This window comes from Nestor notabilis, unplaced genomic scaffold (genome assembly GCF_000696875.1).
Source record: "Nestor notabilis isolate BGI_N333 unplaced genomic scaffold, ASM69687v1 scaffold14167, whole genome shotgun sequence".
Classification (NCBI taxonomy): Eukaryota; Metazoa; Chordata; class Aves; order Psittaciformes; family Psittacidae; genus Nestor; species Nestor notabilis.
This window is the reverse complement of record NW_009936147.1, coordinates 25,226-35,454: the sequence shown is the minus strand read 5'-3', so window position 1 is coordinate 35,454 and position 10,229 is coordinate 25,226. Positions and strand designations below refer to the sequence as shown.

The window sequence follows — 10,229 nt, the reverse complement described above, 5'->3', positions numbered from 1 at the left end:
GACATGGATATTAGAAATGCTGGATCTTTGAAGTACAAGCATGTTTTTGACTATTTGCAGGATTTCGTACCATTCTTACCATGAGGACCAGTCATAAAAACCAGCTGGAGTTGTAGCCTTGCTGTGACTGTTTGCTGGAGTTACATAGGCATCATATATGTTAAAGTTACTATTAGTGGCTATTAATACCTTGTATAGCTAGATCTGTACTGTCAATTCTTATTACTCATCAGTTGTTAGCAGCTTTAAGGATTAGAGGAGCTCCTGATGGTGCTAAATAGGTTATATATTTATGTGAACTGATAAACAGAGATTCCTAAGTCAGTTTGTTATTTCTGTGGACTCAACTTGCGCTGTGTGAGCTACAAGGTCAGCCCAAACTAGCAGTTCCAAGCCATGTGATGTGTCTTTCATGTGCATAAATCCAAACCATCAATCTTGAAATGCCCTACTTGCTGCTGGAGAGAGCCATCATAGCTGCCTGTTACAAGACAAGCATACCCCTGCTTTCTGGTATAGTGGAAGAACTGGAGGCAGACATCTGCCAGGCACTGGAACCTATGGCATGGGCAGGAGCTGGTGTCCTCCACACTGACCATGGTACCAGGAGAAACATAGCCACCTCAGAGGGGCATGGCACTGGTGCTCCTGAACCTGGCCAAGAGGCCTGCGTTAGTTGTAGTGTCAATGGCAGTTTAACAAATGACCTATTATTTCCCCACAGTGGTACTTTACTATAAAGTCTGTCGTGTCACAGAAAGGCAATTCAGACCAGGTCATTCAGTGTGTGCCCTTCTGCCCCCAGTCTCTTCTCGTTATACAGAATTGAGTCATCCTTTGGCCCTGTGGAAGAAGAGACTAAAAGAGCTTCATCTTGGATTATCTAATGCTGTTGTGTTTGGGAAGTCTTCTTGAGGTACCAGACTTAGTTTTGGCTTCTCTCTCCAAATCAGCTAGCGTGAGTGGAGTTGCAGACATCTTCTGGCTTCTTAGGTACTTGCCCTAGCTGTTGAGCCTGACCCAGAAGCATTTGGGGCATTTGCAGCTTTCTTTTTGTGAAAGACCCTTCCAGGCCTGTTGTGAAAAAGTGCACCAAATCAGGCATCTCAAGTGGGGTAGGAGGGAGAACCGCCAGATGTGAAAATCCTGATGTCAACCTGGGACTCCAATCAGCTGAAAACCATCAAGATTTAGCAGGTTTTGTGCAAGGTCATCTACAGAAACTTAAAATGTTAATAAGGTTAGGTACTGAGTGGAATTTTTTAGCATCTCACTGGCACCTGAAAGCAAGACTTCAGTCACTTTGGATGGACTCATCTCACCTGTCTTTAGACATACATCCACAGTGCAGATACATGTGTCTGACTGTCACTGCAGCCTTACTTTGTATTCACCACAAAGAAACAGGAACATTCAGGGCATGATTCATCTGACCTACTTTACACATTTATGTGAAACTGTTCCTATTATGGCACTTCAGTGTTTAAATCCTTGTGATTCAAAAATGTACCGTCTATTGATGTCTTTGAAATTATTTGTGAATAATCTTGCTGTTACAGTAGTCAGTAGGGTTCAGTTAGTAGGCTGTCAATAATGTATTCATATTCTTCCTGCAGAGCAAAAAATTTCTGTGTGTTGAATTAATTTGTTTTAATTTTGATTTTCTGCAGAAATTATTCAGAGGCTGCTTCTGTTTGTTGGAAATTCTGACATGACCATGAACATTGTCTTCTTTTGCTTCAGATAAACTTCGAAGAAGCATGCCTAACCTTGCTCGGATGCCAAGTACCCCCACTGTTAACAGCAGTGCTGGCTTTGCTAGTTCTCCAGTCACTGTGAGGAACAGTCAGAGCTTTGACTCCAATTTGCATGGAGCAAGTAATGGAATTTCAAGGTTGCAGTCATGTAGTAAGTACCTGTGTTCTTTGGCTGCGCATAAGGAATTGACAGAGTGGTAAAATAGATGTACCAGTCACTGATCCTCTGCTTTATGAAAAGTTAAAATCAGACTGTGTTCATTTTGAAGCAGATTTTAGTATCGCTCAGGATTTTCGAAGTTTCTATTTTGGAAAGCAAATTCTGCCAATCTTGCTATACAGTATTGAGTTTCATCACCTCCTTTTATTTTTCCTTTGCCCATTCCTTTTGTGCCAACTATAAAACTAAAATTATAATAACAGTAAGTAGTAGTAGTAGTAGTGCAGAAGCACTATAGTGCAATTAATTGCTATAAACTTATATTTTTAGTTTTGATACTAGAATCAACAACTGCTTTTCTTGGCAATTTATACAATGCTGGGTTTACAGTACACTGTATAAATACTATCTTAAAATACATGACCTCTCTCCTACTGAAGTTGAGCCACTTCTGAGCAAATGTGGTAAACAGAAGGTTATATCCTCAGGTGTAATATACTTGTTGAGTAGGGGAATTAAAATTACTCTGTAATTAGTTCAGTTTAGGTGACTTCTTGATGGGGGAATAAAGAGAGTATCGATCTAGTGGATGTTAAGTTATTAATATAGAACATGTCTTTAAATAATTTTCTAAGAGTCGAAGAAGGATTGGCTTGTATGCGCTATGTTAGTTTCATGTGCTTCAGGCTTTTGACAGTTTGGTTTTGGTATGTGGCCTCTGAAACAGACGCATGTCTGGTTGTACACCAGAGGGCAGGATTGTGTAGAAAATCTATATGTAAAGCTTCTGGAACCCATAGCATTGATTTAAAATGGTACTTTACATAACATTGGCCTTGGAATATGCTGTTATATTCAAGATCTTTTTATAGCCTTTTGATTGTTTGTATACATAAAGCTTAGACTTCTATGATGTTTTATAGTGCTTTAAGCAATGTTCCTTAAGATGTGGTTATGGCAAGCAAACTTACAAAAATCTAAATGATCTAACTAATTAATTTATACCTTCAGCATTTTCTCCTACTTAAAGCTCTAATTGTATAGGTGGAATTACTGTGCTTGTAACAGCTAATAAAACCTTTTTGAGGGGAGAAAGAAGAGTGAGGGTGAGATTTTTGTTCAGGATGGGAACGGAACAGGTTATTTTAGTTCAGTGCAGTGTTACTAGACACAGTATTGAATCCAAGGGACTTTTCAGCAGTTTGTCATTAGTAAGTAAATTCATAATGATACATATAATGATTTATCCCTATTCATATCTCTCTAGAAATGAGCAATACTACCTGGCATCATCTGTTGCATATTGACCTTGCTGCTTCCTTTTCTACCACTCTTTACAGTTCCGTCACCAGGACAGCTTCAACACAGAGTTCACAGTGTGGGACATTTTCCAGTGTCTGCCAGACAGCCTCTCAAAGCTACTGCATACGTAAGCCCAACCGTACAAGGTAGTAGCAGTAGCAGCAGCAGCATTCCAGTGTCCAACAACGTGCAGTTATATTCTAACACTGGGATCCCAATGCCAAACAAGACTGCCAGTCAAGGGATTGTAGGGCGCAGTGCTCTTCCAAGACCATCACTGGCCGTCAATGGGAGTGGCATCCCCAGAAGTAAAATTGCACAGCCAGTTCGAAGGTAAGAATTAAACGGGCCTCCTTCCGTATGTGGATGGCTTTGGGTTAGATTGTGTTTGGGTTTTTTTGTTTGGTTGGTTGGTTTGGGTTTGGGTTTCTTCTTATCTCCTGAATATGCAACTAGGCTATAAACCAGAAGATCTTCTAGCTCCCGATGCTGAGTCACTGAATGGGTGAAGATTTTTTTCCAGAAATAGTGATAGACAGTTCTTGCTGGTAGCTCCTAGTAAACTATGATAATTGATAGAATGTAATCACATATATATAAGAACGGTTTGCCACCTGTCAATAAGAAATAAAAACAAATGCATCCCTGTTGTCGTAAATGGCAGTAGACTGCAAAAATGCAGCTTGTGATGTTATGGCATTGTGAGAAAGAAACTATCCTGGATAGTACAGGCTTGGGTTGAACTAGCATGTCTTCAACTCCAACTGGGGGACAACAGGCAAAGAGGGAGTCCTGGAGTATCATATACTTGGCAATGAGGTATGCTGTTAAGCGAATGTATTTTTGCATTTTTCCAAGAGAATTTAATTTCCAAATTATTTTATTTTTTTAGGGTGAGTATTAAAATACGCTTGAGTAAAGAGACTGTCTTTTGATAACCTTATCACAGTTGGGAGTTAAACTCTTAGCTGTATGTTCTGTAATTAATAGGTGATGAAGTTTCTCAAAGAGAAATGTCTATCGATTTGCATCAACTCTTCCAACTACTTCTCCCCATCACATGCATCCCTCCTCTTGTGAGGGCCTGCTGTATGACCACCTGGTTTTCTGTTGGATGAATTGTCACTGCTTAGATCTCACCATTTTCATACTTCTCACTAGATACTGGCTAGATCCAGAGTCACTTCGGTTGCTCACATCCTCTCTTTGGTTGAGTTACTTGGGAATTACACTGACATGACTGAATACAGATTTTGACCAACTGAGGTGAAACTTTGTTAAAGAGCTGTCAGGTTTCTTCTTTGATGAAGCCTGTACCGTGAGATTTCTGTTATAACTTCCTTTGCTCTCTGCTGGAACTCTCTCTGTTAGAGCTCTTTATAGTAGATGGTTTTCTTTCCATTTTTTTTTTTAACTTTCCCCCACTTCAGAGTCTTCTGCAGAGCTCTTAAATCTTTCATAGCAACATGTAAGAAACATATTTCCTGGGCCATGAAGGCCAGTCCCTTGCTACTTGGTAACTTTTCATACAACAGACAATATTAAAGAAAAACAAAGTTAAGAGGTATCAGTGGGAGGGTGAGACACTTCACTCTCAACACTGGTTTTATTAGAAGCTGATTCAAATCAGTAACAAAGCTATTTATAGTCCAGAAAGTCAGGGCTCCTGTCCTCTTACCTTCATATGTACCTTAGCCTTAGTATATGTTGCCATAGAGTCAGACAATGATCACTGAAGATGGATGGTCTTTGCACTGTGGGAATGACAAGTTTATAGGACTCTAAAAGCACAGGCAGGTTGGAGCTCAGCCTAAAGTTCTTTAAGACCCTTGATTCATTTTATTTATGTATATGGAAAATAAGGGAGGTTTCAGTTCATATGTATTTTTCTTGGAAGCAGTTCAGCCATCAGAGGCAGATTTTCTCTCTGTTGATTTTTGTCACCATGGCCATTTCTATGGTATTTCACATTATGAGTTCAAGAGTCTAGATTCTTTCAGGATACTGAAAAATTAAACTGTTTTTATTCATTAGCTGATTAAAAATAGAACAGGTCTTTTGTTTCTTAAATAAATCAGATGTTCAGGGATAAGTACACATTCAGAGTAGAGGTGTGTCTTCATACCTATGGCCAGGCTGTTAGGTAGCCAAATTATTGGTGGTTCGATATTTAAAATAGGTTTTTAGACATTTTATGTAGGGCCTACATTAGGGAACTTCAGTATTTACTGCATAGGATCAAACACAGGATAAGGGAGTGCTTTTAATAATCTGTAAAATAAATTATAACAGACAAGATAACAACTTGGCTAAATATTAACCACTTTTCTCCTTGCTGTTGGAGATTCATGGATCCACAAGTAACGTAAAAAAGTTGTAACTGTACAGTCCATCTTCTCTTGGCCTTACAAGTGAGGCAGCACTTTTTTTTGTTCTTACTGAATGGATTCACACAATGCCTCAGCCCTCTCCAGCTCCATGCTTGGGGTTTCTTGCAGACCCCTGCCTTCCAGTCCTCCACTTTCTGTCCTTAGATGAGGCAGCATGGCAAGGTGAGCTGGGAGACAAGCAGGATAGCTAGGCTGCCTCACAGTGACCAACAAAGAGAAGTATTGATGGTGACCAGGGTCAGCCAACCGTCCCAGTCTCCATATAGGTCTACAGTGATGAGGCGGGTCGCAGCTAAAGCCAGGAGGTCAATCAGCAGCTCAGAGTCTGGATCAACCCAGGTACCAGGCACAGGCATGGCAGCAATGTGAGCTCAGCTCTGGAGCCAAGGTGGGAGGCTTGCCTGTGTCTGCTGCCTTGTGCTGGAGCCAGTCACTGCAATCCAGCTGGTGACGGAAAAGTAGAAAGGGACTGCAGACCCTCAAAAACTGTTATCTCAAATCACATTGCATTATATTGACAGCATGTGCCTGTTTGAGATGGTTTTCAACGCTGGCACATGTTTATGTTCACTGCCTGGGATGTACAGTGGTATTCTTAGTTATTTTCAACTTAGTTAATTATTCTTTACTTTGGCCCTCTCCATTTTTTTTTTGCCCTCTCACAGAAGAAGTGTGAGAACAAGGCTTGAGACCTGGCTTTATAAGAAACAATTTCACAAAATTGAGATGCTTTATTTTCAGCAAATTCTGGTGAAATAAAAATAAGTTTACAGCATATTAGAGGTAACCTTCCTCACCATCAGTGTGTTGGCAGTCACATCAAGTCAAATGGTTGGTTTTCCTTTTTTTAATCTTACTTGAAAGATTTGAAAGATACAGCTAACGCAGTAGTACCCGGAGGCTTTGGAATATGGTCAGGAAACATTTTATAATAAGACCTCATTGATTAATGAGAGAGGCAGCTTGGGTGTGAGGGCGGAGGCCTGGAGGATGGCGAGTTCCCAGCTGGAGTAGTGGTGCTGGGAATGGCGACTCTTGGACTTCAGCTGTGGGGTGGAAACACATTGTCATGTGTCTTGGATAAAAGGGTCTGCAGCAAGATTTGGTAGAGTTATTCCACTGCTAAGATGTCAAAAATCTTTAGTGCCTGCACAGTGATTTTATGATGTTCTGTTTTTTCATGAGCATGCTGAGCACCACAGCTTTTGGAGAATATTTCCCATTAGATCTCTGTTGACCATAGTGAAAAAAATAGCATTTAATCATCTCTAGCCCTGAAAACAAATCTTCCCATTTAGAGGGGTTTCATGCCTCATGACAATTATTCACCAAATTCCTGTTTACAGAAATTTTAGTCTGTGAAGACCAGGAACAGTAATGGGGTCTCATTGGAAGTGGCCTTAATTTCACCATAGATCTTTACATTTGCATTAGTGCGAAGCCAGAAATGAACCAGTGATGTCTCTAAGTAAGCCATAAAGCCAGTGTCACTGGAGAAGTAAAGGATGTTTTTTAGCTTGATCTTTCACATGAAATATGACTTCCTTTGCCTTTTTCTCTCATTTGGTTAATACAGTTTTCTTCAGCCTCCAAAACCACTTTCGTCACTCAGCACGATGCGGGATGGGAACTGGAGAGACGGCTGCTATTGATGAAGGATACCCATCAACAGTGGAAAATAACGTGGATTTCATTACCCAGCTGGCTGGGTAACAATGATTTGGGAAAGGAGGGTCATACAGTATTATTTACCCTAGGATTTTAATATGTAACCATCCATAATACAATGTCATTTTTTAAAAATGAACATCTTGTCAAATACTAAATATTGCACTTAATCAGTTACCTGAACAGCTGCATTGTTATCAAACTAACAATGACAGTGTTGGCATTTGGAACTGAAGAAAGTACCAGAATATTTCCTTGGAAAGAACTAGGAGATAATGCTTTGGGGCAGCTCTGCCATACTGAAATTCTAAGTTAATTTATTCAGTGTAAAGTCATCATGCATTTTTTTTTAATTTGGGGGGACTTATGTAAGTGCTTGAATTTTTTTTTCTAGTGTTTCCAGTACATTTTATTTTGTGTACTTAAGTTCATTTAAACTTGCCTGAACCTTGAACAGCAGAGAGATAATTTAACTTTTCTGTGCCATAAATAATATTTTTGGGGTAATGTACTTTTTTAGCGCTAGGAGCATATCTTACAAATTGGCAATACAAAGCAGTATATTTATGTTGCAGAAGCACAAAAAAGAAAGTAGCATTCATTGGAAATTACCATCCAGCTGGGTCAGCATGGTTTTGTTGGTCTTTCACCATTTGTTCAATTGTTAATTTATTGTCATAGTGTTTTGTATTTAAAACGGCAGCAAAAGTCACATTGCACTTACAAAATGATCTCTAAAACTACAGTTGATTTTCAGTACTTTATTACAAAAGAATTAAATTGTAACATTTTATTAACAGTTGCTTATGAAAAATGAGTTTTAATGCAAAGAAATTTTTTGATAGATCTTTTACAAAATCCAATTGCACTAATCAATGCTTTCTTATAATGGCATATGACTTAATATTTGATTACAACTGTGTATACTGCTGTTTTGGAATGTTTCAGAAATAAAGAATCTATTTCAGCAATAAGGCAGCTCTTGAGTGTGCAGTGTAAACATTGTCAGAATTTAGCAACTGACATCTACTTAGCTGCTGAAGTTTTTATCACTTAGTATTTGTAAAGGTTATGCTGGATTTTTGCAAATAGTAACTAAGTAACTTAAGTTCAGCTGAAAACTTCTGGATTTTTTTAATTGTGTTACGAAGCCACAGTATGCATTGAAGTATGCATGTTTTTTAATCTTATTATGATCTTAAGATATTTTTTTTTCAGTTCAGTGTTCAGATTCTGCAAGTGCAAATATGACTTGCAGTGGGAAACAGATTGTGTGCCAAGTGAGTCTTTCACCGTGGCTCTGAATTTCTTTCAGTTTTGCTCTGAATTTGCTCAAGGACCTGCTTTTCTTAAATGGGCAAGTTAAATAAAAAAAAGGAGAAGCCTTTAGTGGTGAGTAAAACCTTCATTACACTGAGCAGTGATTGTATAGTAGTGCAGTAGTATGCCTGCACAGCATGACATTGTTTAACAGACATAAGCAATTTTTCATGTTAGTTCTTTTAATCCAGTTAAAATCCATTTTATATAAAAAAAAAAAAAAAAGCAGACCTGTTGAAAAGGGTATCAGTAAATATTCCAATAAGGAAATTATCTCTACACAAGGTAAGTATGCCAACACAAGTGTCCCAAACTTACCTTCTTTGTAAGAAACTTTCATTGGAAGAAATTACTGCTGGTTAAAGCAATCAGTCATTTGTGGATAAACTGTTGTCTTGAACCATTTATCTCACTTTCAGACTGATTGTGGTGGGGGTGCTGAGCCAGCCTGGGAGAGTGCTTTGATATTTGCCTGTGACAAGGAGGGCTGCAGAACCTCTCCGATTAATAAGCTGTCGTGGTGTCTGGTGCTAGGGAACCAGCGCTATCTGTGTCATGAAAGATGGCTGGAGACCAGTGGCAATGATTAGCTTCTGCTCGTTGCTGCCCATTCCAGCCCTGGTCAGAGCTGTCTCTTCACTCTGTTCCCTAGCAGCAAGATTTTATCTGTTTTCCTCCATTATCTGGGACACCACAACTACACCACCACTACGGTACTCTCAACTTTAGAAATAGGTTGCAACTTTTGGAGGTAATACTGGATTGTACACAGGAGGGCAGTATATACTTTGAAAATGTTTTCTTTTTGGTAGTTAAAGCTCTTCTATTTTCCAGGCTCTTGGTTTGAACCCAGTGCATATGTTTCTTTCCAGTGTTGTTTATGTATGATGCCAGCATGTAAAAGGAAGGTGCTCAACTGCTTATAATTTGCATTTTTAAATTTCACACTACGAAGTGTGTCTTGAATTGGAGAGTCAAGCATTTTGGATACAATGAGCTCTTTGAGAGGATGCCACTGTTTTCCCCTTTTTAATTGTCCTGTTCCTTGCAATACATTATGTCAGGATTTGGTAACCTTATAACTTTACTGTTCTAAGTGTTATTGTCAAGTACCTGTCGCATCGAATGCTGTCAAACTTCAGAAGGAAACCCAAGGTGTGAGCAGCTTGATCTCTTACACATTCAAAAGAATTGAGAGAATCACACTGGTTTTCAACCACAGGGTGTGGTACTGCTGCTGTTTGCCTGTTGTTGGTGGAGCTGACTGTCTCCCCTGAGATTAGCATCAACAAACTAGGTACTACTGCACAGTGTCATGTACTTCACTGAAGTGTTACTGGGGGCAAACCATGTGGAATATGCAACACAAAAGCACCTCTGTCATGCTTAATTTTGTGAGAGGCAGAATCTCCACCAGGGCAATGGGAAACATCAAGGTAACTCAGTTATTTTTTAAAATAAAGACTCAAACTTACTTTTCACAACCAAAACTTTGTTTCTAAATATAAGGGAACATTTGAGAACTCTGTCTATGCCCCCTCTTTGGTGGTTTTCTTTTGGCCCATGATTACAAATACCACTCCTGTCTTCTTGTTGTTGCATCTCAAAGATTGCCTACCTCCTTCTGTTGAA

The 10,229-nt window shown here is 39.2% G+C and overlaps 1 protein-coding gene across 1 annotated transcript; it reads left to right on the top strand.

The window, feature by feature from the left end:
• Positions 1–443: 443 nt before the first annotated feature.
• Positions 444–7,261, top strand: LOC104408550 (SLAIN motif-containing protein 1-like). The gene is made up of 4 exons (XM_010018198.1): positions 444–600; positions 1,744–1,908; positions 3,258–3,552; positions 7,186–7,261. Exons 1-4 carry the CDS (start codon positions 444–446, stop codon positions 7,259–7,261), a joined length of 693 nt encoding a protein of 230 aa, XP_010016500.1.
• Positions 7,262–10,229: the final 2,968 nt, after the last annotated feature.